Consider the following 22,904-nt stretch of genomic DNA (forward strand, 5'->3'; position numbering starts at 1 on the left):
CACTCAAAATAAGAAATTCTTTTTCTAAATAAAATAACTAGATATTGAGCATCTATCTGGAGAAAGTACCCCACCAGGGGACAGGGTGAGGCAGGTCAAAGAATTCTCTTATCCCTCTTACTAGAAAGATGAGCTCATGACCCAAACTGCATCCTGCTCAAGGATTTTTCTCCCTGCAGCTGGGGTGAAACAGGTCTCTCTGGGAAGCCATAAGGCCATAGGTGTGGAGCTGTCCGTAGCTGTGTCCCCTGCTAGGTGAAGAGAGCCCTTTGCAAATAGAGAGAAGGAAACCCATGTGCACTTTCAGGAAGACTTTCTGAGGGAATTTGAAGCTGAGATCTGAAGGACAAGTAGATAGTAGCCAAGTGAAGGACAGATGGGGGGTGGTGTTGTGTTGGGTGGGGTTACAGGGGGAGGTTTTAGGCAGAGAGTACAGCAGGTACAACAGTCGAGAAGCAAGGGACAATATGTCACGCCAGCTCAACTGCAGAGGGTGGCTTAAGTTCAAGATGAGACAAGACAGTGGGAGAGGAGGGAGGTGCTCGAATCTCAAAGCCATGCTAAGGACGTGGGGTTAGCAGCAGGTCACTGGAAGTGGTAGGTGGGCTTGTAGGAGTTGGAGGCAGCGGGAGTTTCATGATGTGCCAGCCAGTGTTCCTGGTTGCAAGCATGAGTAATTCACCTGGGCAAAGGCGGAATTTAATGGAAGGATATTTGTTGTCTAGTTCTGGAAGCATCAGAAGGACTAGAGAGCAGGGCTTGGAAAATGGACGTCAACCAAGGAGGCCAGACAGCGGTCACGATCTCACCAGGGCTCTGCCACAGACACTGCTGCACGGACACACGACGCCCCCAGCGCCACAGAATTCTCACCGAAGCCACTGCCCCAACGCTGCATAATTCCCAACTGTCCCGGCGGCTTGGTGTCACTTCCTCGGTATCCAAATTTTGCAAAGGTGAGTGTGTGATTGGCCACACCTGGATCACAGGCCCATAATTTAGCTGCCAGAGGGTTTGGAAACAGAATGTCTGCTTCCCACAGACTTTAATAGTGAGAGCCTGCCCTCTTACCCCTCCTCGCCCCAAAATTCATAAAACATGGAATTCTCCCATAAAAATAGATGAAAGATGAAGAGGGGTTGGACTATCAGGCAGGCATCTAGGAGAAGAGGAAGATGTCTGCTACTTATACTCACATTTGTGCTAATTTTTAAAAATCTCTCATTTTTTAAGTTTTATTTTATTTTTAATTGACACATAATAATTGCATCTATTTATGGGGTACAATGTGATGTGTCGAGAAATGCATATTGTGGAATGATCAAATCAGGCTAAATTACATAATATCCACCACCTCATACACTTCTCATTTCTTTTGTGGTGAGAACATTTAAAATCCATTCTTTCAGCTATTTTGAAATCTACAATACACTGTCATTAACCATAGTCACCGTGCTGTGCAATAGATCATTGCATGTTTGTGTTATAGAACAGTCATTCTTTCTGTCGTTTGGGGGATGGAGGGGACGTAGTGGTGGGAACACCAGCTGCGACAAAATCAGCTCAGAGGCTGTTGCAATAAGCCAGACAAGTGAGGCGGTGGTGGCCCGGACCACAGAAAAGGCAGACGGCAGTGTGGCTGGAGAGAAATGAATGGATTCAAGAGATCTTAATGACATAGACTCGCAAAGGTGTACTGAGGAACTGTTGGATGTGGGGGTGGGGGCATTGAGAGAGAGCAAGGCATGAAGGATAACACTCAATTTTTGGCTTGGGCATCTTGTTGTCTGAGCCCAGGAGGAGGAATAGAGTCCCTAGTAGGTTCATTTTACCTCTGGTTTGCAGCTGAAGAAACTCAGAGAGGCAAAACATCCTGCTTAGATACACACCAGCTCTGTTTGAATAAAACCCTCATGTTTTGTACTTTAAAACAAGGTGCTCTGATTCTCAGAACAGGAAGATCACAGAATAATCCATTAAAATCTCAGTGCTATATTTACACATGTTGTCTTTTCCAAAGAAATATGTCCACCTGGAATTTTTAATGGAAAGAAATATTTTCATAGGAAAACAAATTGCTAGAACTTTTCAGTCCATGGCCGATACATTTATCTGGCCTTTTTATTCTACTTTTTTCTGCACTGTTTACTGACTAAAGCTTCTCCTGATATTGTGCCCATCCTTTCTAAAGGCCATTGGAGTTTTCAGAGGAAAAGCAGTGCTTAGGTTAGCTGCAGAAAACTGTGGGTTGGGAGAATTTGTTAGTATAGAGGCACTCTCCTGTGAATCCAAGTCTGATGTGGGGACATGGTACCACAGCGGGGCACCTGTCACTCATTCTTGTGCAACCTGAAATTGCAACGTGCAATAGGAGCTAATGGAGAAATACGACCTTTCTTCAGGCAGACAATACAGAGGCACATTCTATCAGGTTCATTAGAGACTCCTAGGCACGATCAAGCTTGTCACCCACAGAAGTGCCCAATTTGATGAGTGGCTTTCTGTCCTCTGCTTTACTTTCCGCAACTTCTCACGCTTCCTCCCGAGGATTTATTTTTAAATAAACTACCTGCATAAAAGTTCCTGTCCCAGCTTTGCTTTTGGAGATTGGGGGAAAAATCCCGGGCTAAGATAATCTATTATTGAATGATGGTTTCCTTAGATTTCTCTCCCAATTTTCTTACCTTTTTGTTCCATTTTGTGGGAGGGTATATTTCATATTCTTTGGGTTTATTCTGCTGTATTTTCCCAGCATCTTAAGTTGGATGCTTAATTCATTGATGTTCAGTTTTTAATATTTACATTTAATCCATTTATCCATTTTCCTGCTTTCACTACAGCTCACAATTTGTTAGGTTGTCTTTTCAGTATTGGTTTTGTCTAAATGTTTTCTAAATTTAATTAAGATGACTTCTTTGACCTGTGAATTACAGATGGTCCCCAACTTATAGTGGTTTGACTTAAAATTTTTCTACTTTACGGTGGTGCAAAAGTGATAAGCATTAGGTAGAACCTGTACTTCTAGCAACCATACAACCATTCTGTTTTTCACTTTCAGTACAGTATTCAATAAATTTTATAAGGTACTCGACATTGTATTACAAATTAGGCTTTGTGTTAGATGGTTTTGCCCAATGGTAGGGTAATGTAAGTGTTCTGAGCACGTTTAAGGTAGGCTAGGCTAGGTTATGTTTGGTAGGTTAGGTGTATTAAATGCATTTTCCACTTATAATATTTTCAATTTACAATAGGTTTATCAGGATGTAATCCCATAATGAGTCAGGAAGCATCTGTATTTGAAAGTCTGTTTAAGTATGGGGATACTTTCATTAATCTTTTTTAAATTGGTTTATAATTTTCCTGATTTGTGGTCAGAGAATGTGCTCTCCATAATAATTATGCAGGATTTGTTGGGGCTTGCCTTGTGGGCTGAAATGTAACTAGTTTTCAGACATATTCCAGATGAGTTTGAGAAGATTGTGTTCTTTCGAATTGTGTTGTTCGATGTATGTTTTTTTCTAATTTTTTGTCTCCTTAAGAGAGAGTTGTGTTGAATCTATCAAATTTGTTTTGTATAATTTGAGGTTATGCTGTTGGTTGTTCCACACAGATTCAGGGTTATCTCTACCTACCGCATTGTGCCTGTCGGTGTTATGAAATAACCCTCTTTATTTGTAACAATATTTTCCAGCTCCATGTCTGTTTTGTCTGTTTTAGTTTTCTTTTGGCTAGTATTTCCTTTGTATGTCATTTTAGTTACTGCTATTTTCATTTTTTCTGTGTCATTTTATTTTTACCTAATCTGTGAATTTCCATATTCTAACTGGTAAGTTCAGTTTATTTTATTCACTGTGATAACTGACATATTTGAATTTATTGACACCATTTTATTTTGTGCTTTATTTTGGACTTCTCTTTACTTCCCCCTCCCCTTGTTTTTCTGTCTTCCAGTGAATGGATTGATTTTTCTCTACTCTTCTTCACTGGTTTAAGAGTTGTCATATTATTATTATTTGATGAATGTCTTAACGTTTAAAAAGTGCATATTTGATTTAATAAGGTATAAAGGTAAACTATTTCTACCCAACTCCAGAATAAGATAAGAACCTAATTATGCTTTAACTCCAATCCCTCCTGTTTACTTGTCTTCCGTGTTACCGCTGTCTGTTGTTTTAATTCAATCTTGTTTTGCAGTTTCCTTCACAGATTAGTCATCATTGTTTTGTTTCATGCAGTTAATGCTGTTTTACCATTTTCCGTCTTCCCTTTCACTTTGACATCTCATTCCTTTCTTCCGGGGTCAATTTCTTTTCTCCTGGAATGTACCATTTATAGTCGTCCCTCAGTATACTGGGGGATTGGTTTCAGGATCTCCTGCATATACCAAAATTTGCACATACTCGGGTCCAGCAGTCTCAGAACCTAGTATAGGAAAAGTTGGCCTTCAGTATCCTCTGGTTTCACATCCCATGAATATTATATTTTCTATCTGAGTTTGGTTGAAAAAAATCTGCCTATAAGTGGACACACACAGTTCAAACCTTATTATTTAAGGGTCAACTGTATAGTTTTTCTTTCCAAAAAGGGTCCGTGGGGGGTAGACTTTTTCAGTCTTTATAAACACTTCTTAGTTTACCCTCCCCTTTGCATGATAGTTTGGCTAGATATAAAATTTGAGAATGATAGTTATCTCCCCTGGCACATTGAAGATTCAGTAAACTTTAGGGCTCTATTTTTTGCTGTTGAGAAATACACTATAATCTAATCATCAGTTTTGGGCAAGTTGCATTTCTTTCCTCCTTGATTGCTTTCTTTTTGTCTTTGAAATTCTGCAGTTTTATTATAGTGTGTCTAAATTTGGATGTATTACTATCCATCCTGGTCAGGACTTTGACTTTTAAATCTGAGATTTCAAGTCATTCATTCATTCTGTGAAGTTTGCAGACATTACCTCTTTAAATATTACCTCTTCCCCAATATCTCTATTTTTTCCTTCTGGAATTGCTATTACAGAAATATTGGATTATGGAAGATTAAAGATAGCCACAAATTATTTATTTCTCCTGAAGGAGGAGTCTAATTCCTCTCCCATTGAATATATGCTAGACTTAGAGACTTACATGACCAATGAAATGCAGCAGAAGGAAAGTTCTGGTACTTTCGAGGTTAGGTTATAAGAAGCTTGCAGCTTCTGCCCAGGCCTCTGGGAACATTTATTTTCACTGGGAACCATGAGCCACTATGTAAGAAATCAGGCTACTCAAAGATCACTATACTGGAGAGTTTCTATATTGATCCTCCAGTTAACAGTCCCTGTTGAGACCATCATGCTAGCCACTTGCACCAAAGGGCAAGACATGTGAGTGAAACCATATTGAACCCTCCAGACCACATTTGATACCATGTGAAATAATATATCACCCAGCTGAACCCTGCTTGAATTCCTGACCCACGTTTTTAAAATATAATAAAATTGTTATTGTTTTAAACCACTAGGTTTTGGAGTGGTTTGTTATACAGCAGTAGATAACAGGAATATGGACCTTTATATTCTTTTCTACAAATGTTTAACCTCTTTCATATTTTTCATCTTTTTATATTTCAATGGGTGATTTTTTTTCATACTGGTATTCGAGGTCATTGTTCTTCTCTTTAGCCATGTATATAATCTTGTCACTTGATCTATCTGTTGATTATTTTTATATCAAGGACTATATTTTTTCTTTCTCATAGTTTTTTTTTTAGAAAAAAATCTGCTTGTATCATAGTTGTTTTCTCAGCGTATTGAGTCCCTCTTTCATATTCTTATGATTTTAAACTTAGTTTTTGAGTTTTTTATTATTGCTTAAATACCTGATTCTGGGGGCGATTATTCTTCCATTAGTTATACCTACAAAGACATATTCATGGTGAATTCATTAAGTGTTTTGTAATATTTAGATTTAAGCTTGTTTTTAATGAGAACCCTTTTTTTTAGATTTTATAGAGCCAGATAGTTAGCATTTTTCTAACTTTTTCTATTATAACTGCACACCAGGACATCATTAGCCAGAGAGGGATAACTTTCTATGTTCATTACAGCAGCGGTCCCCAATCTTTTTGGCACCAGGGATTGGTTTCATGGAAGATAATTTTTCCACAAATAGTGGGGGCAGGGGGGAAGGAGGTGGAGCTCAGGCAGTGATGCACAGCCTGGTTCTTAACAGGCCACTGACTGGTACCAGGCTGCAGCCTGGGGGTTGGGGACTGCAGCATTACAGGACTCCTTGGGCCTCAAATCCAAAGGTTTTGGAGTAAAATTCTTTCACCTAGAGCTAGGCAGAGGCAAATATTTGTCATTATGCAGGTGTGTGAATCTTTGTATTTCTAGCTCAGGCTCACAGGTAACCAAAGCTCTAGGTTACCAGGATGATAATGCATCTCAGGTAAGCTGCTGTGTAAGATCTCACACTTACTGGGCTTTTTTTTAGTTCATTCCTCAGTTCTGGTACTGGGGGATTTTTCTTTATTGAGAGCTCAGCTATACATTAATTTTTAATTGTTATATTTTAAACATTTCTAAGTGTCTGTAACAGATCCATCTATTGCTTGTGTCAAAAGACAAAATTTTAACAAATTTAGTTAAATGATCTAAGTAGCTTTTATTTGCGATTCATTAATCTGATAGCATCTCATCTGAAAATAGTGAAGTGCCACACTGGGCATGGCAAAACAGCTGGTTTTTATAAGATAGCTTAAGCAGGAACGAGGAAACAGCATGATACCAAAAAGTGGGTTGGTTAACATCAACCCACTTGGCTTGTAGGCTACTTCAGGTTACTTTCCTTATAAGGGTTAAATCAGAAGGGATTTCCTTACAGTGGTGGCTAAAACTGGCTTGTTTGGAGATTCAGCTATTATCTTTCTCTCCTGATTTCTTGGAAAGTCACATAAACAACTTAGTCTTGGTTTGGTGACATAGAACGTTAGCATAGTGACTCCATTTTGGGTTGGACTTTTGGGGCCTAGTGCAAGAGCTCAGTGCAAATCAGTGGTCTCCTATAAATGTTATTTGGCACTTGAAATGGTATTCTTTCTTTTGCTAAAAAGTCTGAATTTTCTTTCTCTCCCCTCTTCTTTAGAAGATATTTATACATTGTTTCTTTCTATCTGTTTTTTTTTTTTTTTTTTTGGTAAGACAACCATTACTTTTTCTGACTAATTTTTTTAAATGATTTAATGGTATGTATCTACCCTGAAAGTTGAGGAAATTAATGAGCTTTCAGCTTTCACTACATCCTTCATTATTTTTCTTATTTTATCCTTCCCACTATTTTCCATGAGCTTCTGAGATTTATTGCATCAATGTATTATTTTATATTTATGTAGCTATTTGTAAAGAAAATGTAACACTTATATTGTGGGATACTATTATTTATACTTAATTCTATTTTTAAATGACTCATTTCTCATCTGAGTTATTGGTAATCACGACTTCTTCATTGTGAATTCCTTATTCTTATTCATGTTTTATGGTTGGGTTGTGGCTCAAGTTGATAGTTGATTTTTTCCAGGATATACACGTAAGTGCTATATATTCTGAGTTCTTGAATATTTCAAAATACTTGAAACTTTTATATGTAACAATATTTGTTTTTACCTATGAAAACTATCTTGGCTGGGTCTAGAATTTTTGGGTCATATCTTTTCTGCTTAAAAACTCTTTAAATATGATTTTGTTCCTTTTGATTCTAGTGTTGCTAAGGTGAAGTTGGAAATAAGATTAATTTTTACCTGTTTTTTTCTTTCTGGATGTTTTTAGGATTCTTTCTTTGTCTTTGAATAACCTCTGCAACAAATAAGTCATGAAGTTAGTTGTTGTATGTTAAATTTCTCTGTAACGCCATAAATTTACATAATGAGTTCCGACAATAAGAAGATGAAACGTCACACATTCACATATTTCTTTGTTTCAGGAAAGTTTTCTTCCATTATATCCATAAATGTTTTTAATGTTTCATTTTGTGCTTTTTAAAAAGAACATCTAATACTTACATGATGTATATTTAATATCGCCTTTGATACATACATTTTTTTCTAATCAATGTATTTTTCTTGTCTCTTTCTTTTTTATTTTTGCAGTTGTCACCAATCCAATCTTTATGACACAGATTCAGATTTTTGCCATATAAATTCTGCTCTTTAGAATTCAAAGATAATTTTAAGTTCTGCAATAGCTTTTTGTTTTGTTTTGTTTTGTCAGTTCACTTTTCAGCATATTCTATTGCCCCATTATCTCTTCTCTCAGTTCTTACTTCTTTTTTGGACTCTCCTATCACAGTATTTATATTGCATTTAATTTCCTGGAGAGTATGAAGTAGTCGTTGCTTAAATTTTCTGCTGTTTCCTGGAATAAGTCTTGTTACAACATCTACTCTTCACTTGCCTTTTTCCCGGTTATACTCCATTCCTTTTATCTTATATTTTTCAGAAATTTTGCATAACTTTTTTTTTCCACCTACTCGCACTTGAAAGAAATCATGTCTGTTTCTTTCTGCTACTTGCCAGGAATATTGTGAATGCAAAATCTTTGGCACTTTTTCTTTACCCTCTTGTTGAAACTTAGCTTTGCATTGAGGGCTTGCTATTGAATTTTTGTTGTTGTTGTTATATAGTTTAGGTTGGTCAGAAGATCATTCTATTGCCCCACTATCGCTTATGATCTTTTAAGTGGATTTCAGAGAGAGAGAGAGGAGTTTTGGAAGTTTGAATGTTTTGTACATTTAAAATCTATTTTATAAAGTGAACAGTAACTCTTTTTTTGCTGTTCTGTAATTTTAATTATGCTATCTTTAAAGTTAAAACTACTTTGTACGTGGAATTGCTTCCTTTTTCATATTCAGTTAGCAGTGGGCAAAAATCTGTAATATATTTGAAGAGATACCTCCCCCCACACATAAGGTCATTGATTTCTTCAAGTTATTTCTATTCTATGATTTACTGAAAATATGTAGCCTTGACTATACTAATCTTATAAATTTTCTCCTCAAGGAGTAGTTTAATGTTATAAATATGCTATTGTCTTGCAGTCCTCACAAATCTTTAATATTACAAAGACCAATCAAGTAGTCTGGAAACATCAGAAACCATCCTTTCTAAGCATAGGTAAAAAAATGTCACCCAAATGAAGGAAAAGATTCTCTGGTTCATCAATTTTCAGTGCTTCTCACAGTATTTCTCTTTTTTCTTATATTGAGAACTCTGACTCATATATACTAGTGAGATATATCTATATCTGTACATATATTATGTATATGTGTATACACCATATACACATATATATTTACATAGTATGTGAATATATATCCATATACTTATATCTATATATAGATATGGTATATCGAAATAGTCACTCACTAGTATATAGGAGTGGAAATAATATAAGAAAAAAAAGAAATGATATATATCAGTATATGTATATATACTATATAAACATAGTATATATGTGTATATACACTATGCATGTTATGTATTACATACTATATGTATATTATATATATTTACATAGTATATATACACATGTTATGTATATATCAAGTGTTAAGTAGACATTTGATATTTGGGGTTCATTTTTATGAATCCCCAAATCTGTGCCTATGGAAATCTTACACTTCTGGTTTTCCCCCCAAATCATGTTTTGTTGAAAGTCACTTGTTTCCTAACTATAAAACCTTACACCCCAAATCAGAAATCTCTTCTACTTTGAGGAAGATTTTCAATGGCTTTAACATTTTTTACATACCGAAACTTTTTTTAAAGTTATTTTATGAAAGTAAGGGAATTCATGATGATGGATAAAGAATACCAAAGGCCAGATGAGAGGTACATTCTGGGTGAACTGGGAGAGTAGAGTAGGTTCCACACTCATCATCATCTTGGGAGCAGCTTCTGTACATCAACCCGAGTTTATGTTTTTATTCCTGGTCTCAGGTGCATCTCAAATTACTACATGACACAGATCATTGGGGTTACCAGTCAAACGTGCAAACGTTAAGTTACCAAATGCACAGTTTTCCAGGAGTGGTTCTGTGGCTAATAATACTTAAGGAATCATGTTTTTGTCAGGTTCCTTTATCTCTCAAGCTTGAGCAAAATAATTGATATCTTTCCAACCCAAGTCTTAAATTACAAAGCTTGCGGTAAAGTTCCCTACTGTCAAATTTTAACACGGGGCTCGGAATTCCCATTGCAAATTTACACTTGGTTTTCCAATTAAAATGGGCTTTTGTGACTCCCCTGCCTATAGCCATTGGCTTGATAAAAAGTATCTTCATTTGCAGCCAGTGTGTTCAGGGAACTCAGTGCAGGGCTGACTTCTTCAGTTGTTGCCTTGAGCCCAGCTGTGCTGAAATATTAAAGTTTAGTAAATTAGGTGAAATTGCGGCTTCCTGGCTGATACAATAATGCTTTTTTCTTTTTCTGCAAATCATCTTCAGTGTGAGTTGTCTGCACAGTTCTTCTACACTAAGAGAAATAAAATTCAGAATCTCTTCCAAATCCTGACAACTCTTCCATTTTTGAGATAATTGTGCCAATCCTATTTATTTAACAGAGGGCTTAAACTTTCAAATAGGTAGAATTGGATTACTATATTATTTTAGCACTATCTGAATATAGCATTATGTTATTATATCATACTTAGATGAAGCAACTGGATTGCTAAAAATGTAAGTCTTATGTAAAAGTAGCAGCTTTTTATTTTTTGATTAGAACTTATTTTAACAGCAATGGTGAGCTATAGAAGGAAAGAATATTTTCAGTCACATTTATTTTTAGTTTTTTGCTCCTTTTTCTCTCTAAGAATAGCACTAGTTCTGAAGTGTTTTTATTCATTGACCAAACATTTATTGATCAATTACTATGTGCAAAGTTCTGGTTTGTTTTCAACCAAATATTTTTGGAATAAATGCAGAATTAGCAGAAAGGGACTAGGCATCCTTATATTTCTTTCCATGATATATGTTATTTTTCTTGTGACAAAACCACTGGTGACAGCTTTATTTAGCTGCCTGGCCTACTTGTTCCCCAAAGGCTCTCACTTTGGCCTCTTTTAGGTTAAGAACTTATGCTTCCAGGAGACTTCAGTTGAAATATAAATATTTTTATTACTTGGGAAAGTTAACTCATTAAAAGCTTTTCAAAGTATCTTTATCAAGGTACTCCCAAGATAGTAAAGTCCAAGGGTTGCTTTTGGAAAAATCTCAAATCTATACAAAAATAGGGTGGATAGTCTAATAAGCCTTCATACAAGCACTATGGGGTTAAAACCTAGGAAGGTCGCTCAGTGGGGGCTTGGGTAGTCGGTGGGCCATGTGTGGACAGGATAGCTTAGGGCTGAAAGGGTTGAGACCCACTTGTAAATTAGAGAGCCAGACTCTATCACATTGTCACTGGTTCACTGTCCTATAATAAATGAGATACTAACCAATAAATGAGATACTAACCAGTATGACCTAGACCTGGGTCTGTGCCTTAGTTACAGCTGCTGTAACAAAAATACCTTAGACTGGGTGGCTGAAACAACAGAAATTTATTTCTCACGGTTCTGAATGGTAAGAAGTCCAAGATCAGGGTGCCAGCATGGTCAGGTCTTGGTGAGGGCTTCCCTCCTGGTTGACAGATAGCTGCCCCCTTGCTGTGTCTTCACACTGCAGAGAGCAGAGAGAGAGGAAACAAACTCCCTCCTGCCTTTTCTCATAAGGGCACTAATTTCATCACGAGGCCTCCACCCTGGTGACTTAATCACCTCCCCAAGGCCCCACCTCCAAATACCACCACGTCACATTGAGGATTAGGGTTTCAACCTACAAACCTTCTTGTGTGAGGGAGACACAATAGTCGTGCATAGCAGTGTTAAAAGGAAAATATTACATAAATTAAATTTAGCAGAGTTTATTTGAGCAGAGGATTCATGAACCAGGCAGCACTCATCACCAGAGGAGGTTCAGAGAGCTCCACCCAGCAGCATGAATAGGAGGCTTTTATAGGTGGTATACAGAGCACGGACACATCACCTGATTGTCTGTAGCTGGGCAGCTGGCTTGTTTGGGCACCGAGTGAGGAGGTATTTGCTTTATGTGGGCACAGCGTAATGGGTTTGCCACCTGTGATTGGCTTGAACTCAACTGTTTGTTATAGTCTAAGTTAGGTTTTGGTTTGTTAGGTAAGAATTTCAAAGTACAGAGTCACCCTCAGTCTAATGACTTCTTATTTAACAGCAGTGTGCAAACTGTTTCTGGAAAGTACCAGAAGGTAAATATTTTAGGCTTTGTGGGCTACACCATATCTGTCACCACTACTCAATTCTGCCCCTGTAGTGCAAAAGCAGCCACAGATCATGCAGGCATATGTAGTTATCGATAACAGCAAGTCCTGGGCATGGAGGTGTTCCAACAGAACTATTTACACAAAACAGGCAGGGGTGGAATTAGCCCGCGGGGGATATTAATAATTTGCTCACCCCTAAAGGTCCCTGGTATCAATTCGCTGTCCCTCTGATTCAAGGTTTAAGTTTTCTGTTCAGTGTCACGATCCACCCAACAGCTCCCAAGTCCCGAGCAGCCTTTCTGTGGGGGAGGCTCCAGCAGAGGGACTCCACAGTTTTGAAAGTTTTTGAAGTGGGCCCTTTCTCCTGTCCCCTTCCGCCCCTCCAAGCGCTCGCGCTCTGTGGACCGAGGTGCGGTGTGACTGACTGGCGGGGGGGCCGTGTGGGCTTCCCAGGAGACACGCGGCCGCTCAGGACGAGGTGAGGGCGCAGAAAAGTTGGAGCCCAATCAGCACGGAGTTGAGCTCCCGCGCCCCAACCTTCAGGTGACCCCGCGCGGCGGCGGCGGTGGCAGCGGCGGCGGCGGCGGCGACCAGAGCCCGCAGCAGCTCCGAGCGCCTCCGGGAGGCCAGGTGGCGAGCCGGGCGAATCGTCATCTGCCAGCCGAGCGCCGGGCTCCGAGCTCCGCCGGCCGGGGCTGGGTGGGAGCGGCGGGCGAGCCGGGACGCGGCTGCTTCCTCTCCCCGCCGAGACCGCGCGGGCTGCGCTGACTCGGGGAGCCCCGGCTGTGCGGGCCCGCGCCGCGCGCTGTCGTCGCCCCTCGCCGCCGCCCGGGAACCCTGGGGGTGTGCGGGGCTGCGGCCGCGGTGGCAGCGGCGGCGGCGGCGGCGGCCAGTCGTGGCCGCCCGGGCTGCGCTTCGCCCTGGCAGCAGCGGCGGCGGCCGCGCCTGGGGCTCAGGATGCGGCCGGGGGGCGCGCTGCTCGCCCTGCTCGCCAGCCTGCTGCTGCTGCTGCTGCTGCGCCTGCTCTGGTGCCCGAACTACGCGCCCGCCGCCTCCAGGTAACCCCCGGACCCCCGGCGCCCGCAACTCCCGCGCCCCGCCGTGTGCCCCGCCGTGCGCCCCGCCGTGCGACCCGGGGACCCCAGCCGCCGGTCGCCTCGACTTGGGCGCGCGGACTTTCGGCCACTGAGGGACGAGCCAACGGGGGGTGGCGGCGGCCAGAAGGTGGGGTGGAGGCGGGGGCTGCAGAGAGGCGACACCTGAAGCAGCCCGCAGCCGCTGAGGTGAAGAGGGGCTGGTCAGGGTGACAAGGGCTCCAGTGCACGTCGCTGTGGGCGACGGAGCTGCGGAGCGGGACCTGCCGTCGGGTTCCCCAGCAGAATCCCGGGCTCTCCATTCCGTTCCTCGGTTTGTCTTCCTTCCCGCCCTGAGGCTCTTCCAATCCGGGCTTTGGGACCTGGCCCCGGGCCCGGGAGCGCGAGGATGCTCCACTACGCCCGGCTTGGAGCGCGACGCCCCGCCTGCCAGCCAGCGGCCCCCCGCGCGGTGTAGCAACTTAAGTTTTCTCCCTGGCTGTGCAGGCTCTCGGTGGAGGAAAGCAGGGAGGCCACCCACGGCACCCCCGCGGCGCTGAGGACCCTCCGGAGCCCCGCGACCCCGGCACCGCCCACCACGAACAGGTACGGCGGCGCCCAGCGGCGGGAGGACGGGCGGGGGCTTGGGGACCGCGGGCTGCACCAATTGGACTCGCTTCCAGTGGTCTGCCTGGGACGACACGGTTGACACGATTGAGTGAGCGCGAGTTTGAGTGTGAGTGTGTGTGTGTGTGTGTGTGTGTGTGTGTGTGAGAGAGAGAGAGAGAAAGAGAGAGGGTGGGGGACCCCTTCGCACTCTATCAGCTTTTTCAAGCCTGTTCCTGGATGAGCTTGTTCTTCGAACCGAGAGAGATATAACAGCTGCACTTCAAAAGTGGGTGCTGAGTTCTCCTCTCGATAATAGTGTGTTGAAAACCCCCGAGAGAAGCAGCTCAGCCTGTCTTTATTGAGGGATTTGGTTGGTTTGCTTTTTGTTTTCTACGCTTTAAAGTGCACCAGTGTTAGGATTCAGGTTTGGAGGACTGAATTCTTCCTGTGCTGTGTATGTTTTTGTGCTTAGTGAACGGAGACTTAACATTTTTTTTTATCATTCATATGAATATTTATCCATGTGCAATAATTATTTGGTTTTTATAATTCTTTTCTGATTATAAAAGTAATACAGCTTTGTGTAGAAAGTTAGACAATAGGAGAAATATATAAAAGAAAATAATATTCATTCAGGGTTCTACCACCCAGAGACCATATTCAGGTTGGTTTTGGTCTATATTTTTGCAGTAGTATTTCCTATATACATATATTTTAAAAATATAGTTAACAATATATTTTGTAGTTTGCCTTTTTCCCTAAAAAAATCATAGACCTGTACCTGTCATTAAATTTTTTTTTCCAAAACATTGCTTTTGATTGTTGCATAATTTGATTCATCAATTCACCTCTTTCTGTTTTTAGACCTTTAGCGTTGGCTTGTTTCCACTTTGTTTTGTTTGTTATCAGTAATTCTAGTAAATCCATCCTTGGATATAAATCTTTGTCTTCATTTCAAATTAATTACCCAGAACGGACTGAAGGAAGTTGGATCATAAAGTCAAAGAGTATGTACATACTAGGTTCTAAGTCATATCACCAATTGCTTCCTTGAAGGGTTGAATCAATTTATGTGTTCAGCGGCAGAATGTTATTGTTGCAATCTTGTACACTGCCTCTTTTCCTCTTTTTTTTTTTTTTTTTTTTTGAGACAGAGTCTCACTGTGTTGCCCGGGCTAGAGTGCCGTGGCGTCCTAGCTCACAGCAACCTCAAACTCCTGGGCTCAAGCAATCCTTCTGTCTCAGCCTCCCGAGTAGCTGGGACTACAGGCATGCGCCACCATGCCCGGCTAATTTTTTCTATATATTTTTAGTTGTCCAATTAATTTCTTTCTATTTTTTAGTAGAGACGGGGTCTCCCTCTTGCTCAGGCTGGTTTCGAACTCCTGAGCTCAAACAATCCGCCCGCCTCGGCCTCCCAGAGTGCCAGGATTACAGGCGTGAGCCACCGCGCCCGGCCTCTTTTCCTCTTTTTATCTCTTGTGAATCCCTTTTTCTCTGTGTACCCTTCTGTATATTCCTGACTCTTGGATTACATGACTCAAGGATCTCTTTTATGTGGCTCCAGCATGGCTCCAAGAAGGGTCTGGAAGTGCCTGCCACATTTCCCTCATTGGAATTTCACAGCATATTAGAGGCACTAAGAAATCCTAGAGTAACAAAAGCTTTTGAGAAAAATATTGGACTATAATTTTCTTTTTTTTCTCGGGTTTGGGAGATGGGCTGGGGAGCATCCCATCTTTTCTCAAGCCCTGTGACTATTGTACATTTCTAGGATTGCCCCATGGGAAAGTTTGAAAGAATGTACTCATTAAATGATTTGATCCCTGGTCGTTTTGGAGGCAATCCTTTGATGAATTTTTCAGTTCCTTTTGTCATACTTCTTTTCTACTTGGTATACTTCTTGAGCTAATATAGGTAATTCATTTTTTTCTAAATGTGGCCCATTTTATTGCAATTTAAAAATTTATACTGTTCTCCTGTGTTTGTAAAAGCCTTTGTCTTTTTGTATATTTTGTGTTCCCTTTGTCATTTATGATTTTGATTTTTTTTGGAACAGAGGTGCGAATTTTAATCCCCAATCTATTTGGTTATGTAAAACAATTGCAATTTCTTAATTTTTCTGTAGTTGCTCTGATCTTCCTCCATGAGCCCACACTCTAGGTAATGATGGTCTTAGGGATAAGGAGAGCTAACACTTAAAGAACTCTTCCTATGGACTGATCTCAGCACTTTACATTTAACTCGGTTAATCCTTAAAAAAAATACTAAGAGAAACTATTATCCTGAGTGTATAGATGAAGAAATGGAGGCACAAAGCAATTAAGTAAATGGCCCAAAGTCACAGAGTTAACAAATTGTAGAGCCAGAATTCAAACCTAAGCTATGCGGATTCAGAATCCCACATTCTCAAGTTCCCTGCTGTGTAGCCTGTCACAGGTGCTGGGAAAGATGGTGTGTGTGTGTGTGTGTGTGTGTGTGTGTGTGTGTGTGTATGATCAAAATGTTTGATCCACATGAAAACTTAGATGTGACAATTTAAGCAACTCTTTCTGGTGATATTTATTCTCTCTGGGAACAAATGCCTGGATTCTCAGATTGCTTCTACCACCTCTTCTCACTAAGATGACATCCAGGTATATGAGGGAGAGGGCCTTAGATAATGTGCTGGTAGAGTTCAGAGATGGGGTTCATGGCCTATCCCTTAACTCCTCTAATCTTCAGAGTGATGTTGTCCCTTTTACATCTGGTGGCCAAGCACCCTGTTGATGGCCAACTATGAGATCTGCAGCTTGTGATTCATTGCACCTGCTTGTGCTCCCTGGCTGTCTTGGCCTTATGTGAGATCCCACTGATGGGATCCCACTCAGGGATCTGAATAAGATTCTCCTTTGGTCTTGTCTTGGGTTGTCACTCTGCAACATTTGCTATGACACCGTCTCACTCAGCTCCAGCTTGCTAGCTCATGGCCAGTCCCTTAGCTATTTCACGGCCTCCCCTAAATATACAAGAACCAAGGTTGGTACAGGAAACTTAAATATCAGGGTGTCACTCTACTTGCCCCTTCTCTAAGTTATTTCAGGATGGGGGACTGCCCAAGAGCTGATCAATTTCCAGAATCCTAACTGAAGGAAGCAAAGCCCCCTCTGTCCTTGTTATTACCCCTATTACTACTTTTTATTGCTCCCCCTTTTCTCTCTCCAAGCCAAAACTGTACTCTTCCTGTCTCTCTCTTCTCCCCCTACTTATTCAATTCCAGAAATGTTCAGGCTTTTCTCTGCCGCATATTTTCTTTGCCATAATGCAAACCTTCAGGTAAATTGTGAGACCAGAAGAGAAGGACTGCGAAAACTCAAGGGTCTGTGTCTTCCTCCAGATAAGGTGGTTAATGTGCTTAAGTGGGAGAATGAGACAATTTGGAAAATCTTCTCTTGAGGCTGCAGCAAATTCCATTTTGCTTGTCTAAAGTCTACCTTATTCTTTTTCTTTGCATTCTTCCAGTGAAAAGTCTTAAGCTCTCCCTCCTCTCCCCAAATATGTTTCAAATTGGCTAGGGAAGGTCATGTTCTTAGAAAGACAAAAAAGAAAAATATACTAATAGTTTTTAAAATGCAATCTCATTACAGTGGATTCTTTTTCTTTCTAATAAGCTTTATCAAAATCTTTTATTGCTTTTCTTCTCTTTCAAATGACCAGTTCTTGGATTTATTTCTCAATTCAGATACATTTCCATGTTCTATTTTCTTTGTGTTACTTTTACCTTTTAAAGTATTCTCTTTTTTTCCCCAGATTAATATCTTGAAGTGAAGGCTTGATTTATTTATGTAGTTTTTCCTTTATTTAAAATAATAGAAATATTTTATACTATGAATTTTCCTTTGAATGCAGCTTTGGACTCATTTCTTAGCTTTGGATACATAATGTTTAGATTTTAAAAAATATGTTCTAAATTGTTCATAGTTACATTGAAAACTTTTTTATCTCCATAGTTATTTAGGAGAGTGCCTTTCAATTTCCAAGTGGTTGGAATTTTTTTCTTAAATAATATTAATTTCACTTTTGATTATGAAAGAAATCCAATAGAACCATGCCATAATGTCATAAGTGAGTTCTCAAATATCTGATCATCATTAGAAATGAAGGGTTGGATTATTGTGAGGTTAACGAAATGCCCCACACAAACCTATGTAACTAGCTGATTTGGAGTTCCAGAGACCCCTATGGGAACTATCTAGGTTTGGTAACTTTTAGTAGCAGTTGTCCATGCTGGCTTAAACATCCATGGCGAAGATTCCAGATACTGTGGCTGGATGAGACTTCCTGAGAACAGAAGCTATTGTTTGAATGTTTGGTTAGTTGGTGTCTATTCCATTGCCCTATCTGAGGCCATTGGATTCTGAGTTTACCAGAGGTGTGGGGACCTCACCTCCACTTCTCCATTTTCTTAGAGAGGTTTGCCTGCTATTTCTCTTAATGGCCTTCCCTTCCCCTTCCTTTCTCCCTGCAGAAGGATTTTGCCTTGTACCTCTTTGAAAACTGGAGTTAGGCAGAGTGCAGACATCAACTGTGCTATGTCCCAACTCACATTATTTTAGAGAGAGTCATGGCAGAGGTTTTATCATATGTTTTTAGGTGAACACAAAGAAAAGGGAAATCGACTGTCATTTCAACACCCAAAAGATTCATATTGTACCACTATTCATATTTTGTTACCTTTTCAATATCTTATATATGCATATATCTAGTAATCTTGCTGTGTATATTTTGACATGGGTTGGTAACTTTATTTTTAACTATACCTGAACTTTCCTCCATGCCATTAGTATTCTTCTGCAACACAATTTTTAGAGCACAGTATTGGAATGTATGGATGTATTCTAATTTATTTATGCTTTCCATTTTTATACTTGACTTTAGAGCCTTGTACACATTTCGGATTATTCAGATAAATTCCTAGAAGTGGAGGGATTGTGTCAAAGAGTATGTGAAATTTTAAAATGTAGCTATGACTTGCTCAATAATTTCTGACAATAGTTGTTCCAATTTATACCCCTTTTAGTGGTATAAGAGGATGACTGTTGACCCAAACTCTTTCCAGAACTGTGTATTATAATAGTTTTCCCACTTTTTCTGATTTCATCTTAAAGATGAAAAATTGATGTCTTAACTTGTATTTATTTGTTGACCATTGTGTTTAATTTTTAAGCTATTTGTTGGCCATTCATATTTTTTCTTTTGTAAATTGGATTTTCATATCCTTGCCTATGTTTTCTTCAAGATATTCTCTTATTGATTTATAAGAGGCTTATATATATAGCAAAATTGTAAAACTTTTATTTACTATGCATTTAAATTAATTTTAGACTTTAGTTAACATTTACTTGTGTTTGTGGTTATTTCATTGACAGAAGTTTTCAATCTTCCTGTTGCCATATCCCTTATATCTATTTTTCTTTATCAATTCTGCTTTTGAATGTGTTTATGTCTACTCTCCTGCTATAAGTATACATCCCTCATTTAAAACAATTTAAATTCTCTTGTTAATGCTTGAAATTTTTCATTTTAAATCCCCTTTCCATTTCTTCAGTTCTTGGTTTTTACTCCCTTCATTGCCAGTTGGTATATGTCTTCTTCTCATATGTTTAACCCTGGAATGTGGGTAACAGTCTTTTTGACACCAGATATTTGAGGACAAAATTCTTTTTTTTTTGGTGGCTCATGACTTTTATTTTGAGGACATAATGCTTATTTTTCTGGATAACGCTGAGTTCTGAATTATTGGATCCCATCTTCACTTTTTTTCTTTTGAAAACTTTTGTAGACATTGTTCCTTTGTTTTCTGACATTTAGGGCTCAGAAAGAGAAACAAAGGCAGTCTTTCTTTTGTTTTTTTCAAAAGTAATTCATTTGATTATTTGTTTTACTGGCAACGGACGTTATTTTTTATTTATATTTAAAATATTCACAGTGTTATGTCGACACAATGGTCTTTTTTGAGTAATTTTGTCTCTGGGCCTTTTTAATCACCTGTCTTGAATATTTTTAAATTCAGGAAAAAAATGTGTAGTCTATCTTTGATTATCTTGTGTGTTCCACACATTCTGGTTGCATTTTGTGAAACAGATCATTTTCTATCTTCCATAACTATCATTCTCTATCCTCCTCACCACCATCTCCCTATGTAAGCAACTTCATTTCTCTTTCATGTTTTAGTTTTCTTTGTCTTTTTCCTCTACCCTCCAGGATGGCTTCTCAGATTTGTCCTTTATGCTACTGAGTTATTCTGCTGTAGTGTCAATTCTCTGCTTTGCTGTATCTAAAAACCTTTTTATTCTCTACAGTTTTTTTCTTCTTTCAGCCTGTACCTTATCGTATCAGTTTACATCTCAGAAAGCATCTAACTAACCTTTTAAATCTCGCTTTTCCATTTCTTATTCCATGTTTTCTTATATTTCATTGAGAACATGAAGCAAATGCTTTCTGAATATTTCCTCTGTTTCTTGTCGTCAGTGTTGTTCAAAAGTATGATTTTTCTCTGCATTTAAGAACAATAATCTCCTCCTACAGTATGGAATCTTTTCATAAGTTTTATGATCTTTTTTTGTTTGTTTTTAATTTAGATAGTCCCAAATGAGGATTCCACTCTTTGACACTGTGTTCATCAGACCAGAGGCTTTAGGACTCCTTGCCATCCACCCTGGGGGCTTAAAGATTCCCCATATAGCCTTTAAACAAATGTCTAAATTTTTAAAATTTGAGATTATTTTTAAAAATTGGGATAAAATAGACATACCAAAATTTACTAATTTGAGTTTTTGGATACCAGACCCCAGAGCTCTCTCTTGCTCTCGTTTCTTGGTTTCATGGCTGTCAGAAAGCACATTGTATTCATTCCTGGGTGATCCTGATCCCCCTGGCCTTCTGCTGCTGCCAGGAAGGGTGCGTGACAGATGTCCCCCAAAACCCCAAGAGGGCTGGGGACACCGGGCTTTCCTGGTATCCACCCTTCACGTCCCAGTGTGTAATGATTGATCAATTCCCTTTCCTATTCCCTTTTATTCCTTCAGTGATTGATACAATACAATAGAACCAAAGTGTAACCTCAAGAAGACGTAGGAAAAGAATGAATGAGTGCTTTGTCCAACAGCACCCAGACAGCCCCTCCTACCTCAGGAAGCAGGTCCCTTCCTGTGTGGGAGAAGCTACCTGGTTTTCTGGTTGGGGCAGGCTCTCTGTTCTTAGGTAAAGAAAGGCAGACAGTGGGAAGAAAGTCAAAGCCTCCCTAGTTTTTTCTCCCTAGACCTGCTGTGTTTCCGAGGTGGAGATTTACATCAGCTGCTGGTAATTCCTCCATGCGATTCCATATTCGCTCTCGTTAATAGTATTTCTTCCCCGAACCAGACAAGTTTCTGAAACAGCACATCTGTTGCTACCCGAATGTGCGCTTGTCATTTTGGGTAGACTTACGTCCACTCCTAAGAGTGTAAATAGTCTAGATGAGGGAAAACTGGATACTGCTTACTCTCTACTGTCTTATACTGAAAGATGTAATAATGTTTTATTCGACATTTTTTGTCATATATGTTTACACTGGGATCATAACGGCAGGCTTCAGAAAATTCAAGATGAGTGAGAACTAGAGCTTGGAAAAAGGACCTTCTAACTAATCGTAACTCTAGAATAGCTGATTTTTACCCTCTTACCTCATTCCTCTCTACTTCACGCCCCAAATAGACGAAGGCTATTGGATTTTTACTTCCGAGAGCAGTAAAAGCTTTTTCACATCTGTGTCTTTGCTTCCTTGCTTTTTGAAGTAATGATACTAATATGTGTCCTGATTTTAAAAATTCAGAATGCTTTAAAGTTGTCTTGAGCCTGGTTTCCGAAATGCTTTGATATGAGGCTTTAAATCTCGCATTCTGCTTCTTTTTCTACTTCCTAATTCGGTCTTAATTGTAACCCTTCTCTTTTAAGACTTAGAGAGGGGTTTTTCCTCCGTTTCTTCTCTGGTGTCACTCGCTTTTTCTCCTTGCTTTCCTTGCTTGGAAATGGGTTTCACTGTTGCTTCCCAGGTTGGCATTATTCAGCGCCGTCATTTTCTGGGTCCTGTGTCACTTCTGTGGCTGCTCTGATCTGGAAAAGCTGTCAGGCACAATTATCTGGGCTGACTGACCCAGGGAGGGCTTCAGAGCATGGACTCCAGTCACTCCTGGGCTTTGAAGGGGACATTTACACATGGACAGGAGAGCCAGGGAGAGCTTGCAGGACACAAAGACATGCCTTTCTCTTCTCTTCACTTTGTGAGGTGGGTGGAGGGTGAGGGCAGGAGTTCATGAAGAAATGGTGTCTGAGTGGCCCACCTATCATTGTGGAAATTGCTAGAGGTGGAATTTTATTTTCTGTCTCACTCGTATAACTCCGTGACTTCCTTGACAGCCCTTCTCTTAACAAAGAGGCTGGGATGTTTCTTTTTATGACTTGAGGGACAACATTTGGCAGACAATACCATTCACACATGCATGTCAAAGCGAAGGCGGTTCCAATGCGACATAAATCAAGGTTGCCGTAGGGTTGTAGTGTTGCCTGGCCTTATGTTTGAGTTCACTGTCCCCTTAGTAGACATTTTCCTTGGGCCAGCAGGCATTAGGATAAATTTGAAAGAAGGAAAAAAAACCTGACTGCCTGGTGGGAGGGCTGAAGGAGATTTTCTGCAAGGGGTGGTTAGGGAGAAACACAAACACTTTGGAAAATTAGGTGTTACCAGCAGGATTGGTGAGACAGGAGGCTCGGGCACAGCAGAAGGGATATGAGGAGAGCAAAAGGAAGTAAATAAATCTCCTCTTCTGCCAGGCGCAGTGGTCCCTTTGAGAGTCACTAGTCTTCAGCTGCTCTGTGGGTTAAGGGGGCAAGAGTTCT

The 22,904-nt window shown here is 40.1% G+C and overlaps 1 protein-coding gene across 1 annotated transcript in view; it reads left to right on the top strand.

The window, feature by feature from the left end:
* Nucleotides 1–13,263: 13,263 nt before the first annotated feature.
* Nucleotides 13,264–22,904, top strand: part of ST8SIA6 (ST8 alpha-N-acetyl-neuraminide alpha-2,8-sialyltransferase 6) — a 107,887-nt gene continuing 98,246 nt past the window's right edge. The window contains exons 1-2 of the mRNA XM_012660901.1: nt 13,264–13,364; nt 13,887–13,985. Coding sequence (XP_012516355.1) covers nt 13,264–13,364; nt 13,887–13,985 — 200 coding nt within the window. The remainder of the gene's footprint in view (nt 13,365–13,886; nt 13,986–22,904) is intronic.

This window comes from Propithecus coquereli, unplaced genomic scaffold (assembly GCF_000956105.1).
Source record: "Propithecus coquereli isolate 6110/MARCELLA unplaced genomic scaffold, Pcoq_1.0 Scaffold69, whole genome shotgun sequence".
Taxonomy (NCBI): Eukaryota; Metazoa; Chordata; class Mammalia; order Primates; family Indriidae; genus Propithecus; species Propithecus coquereli.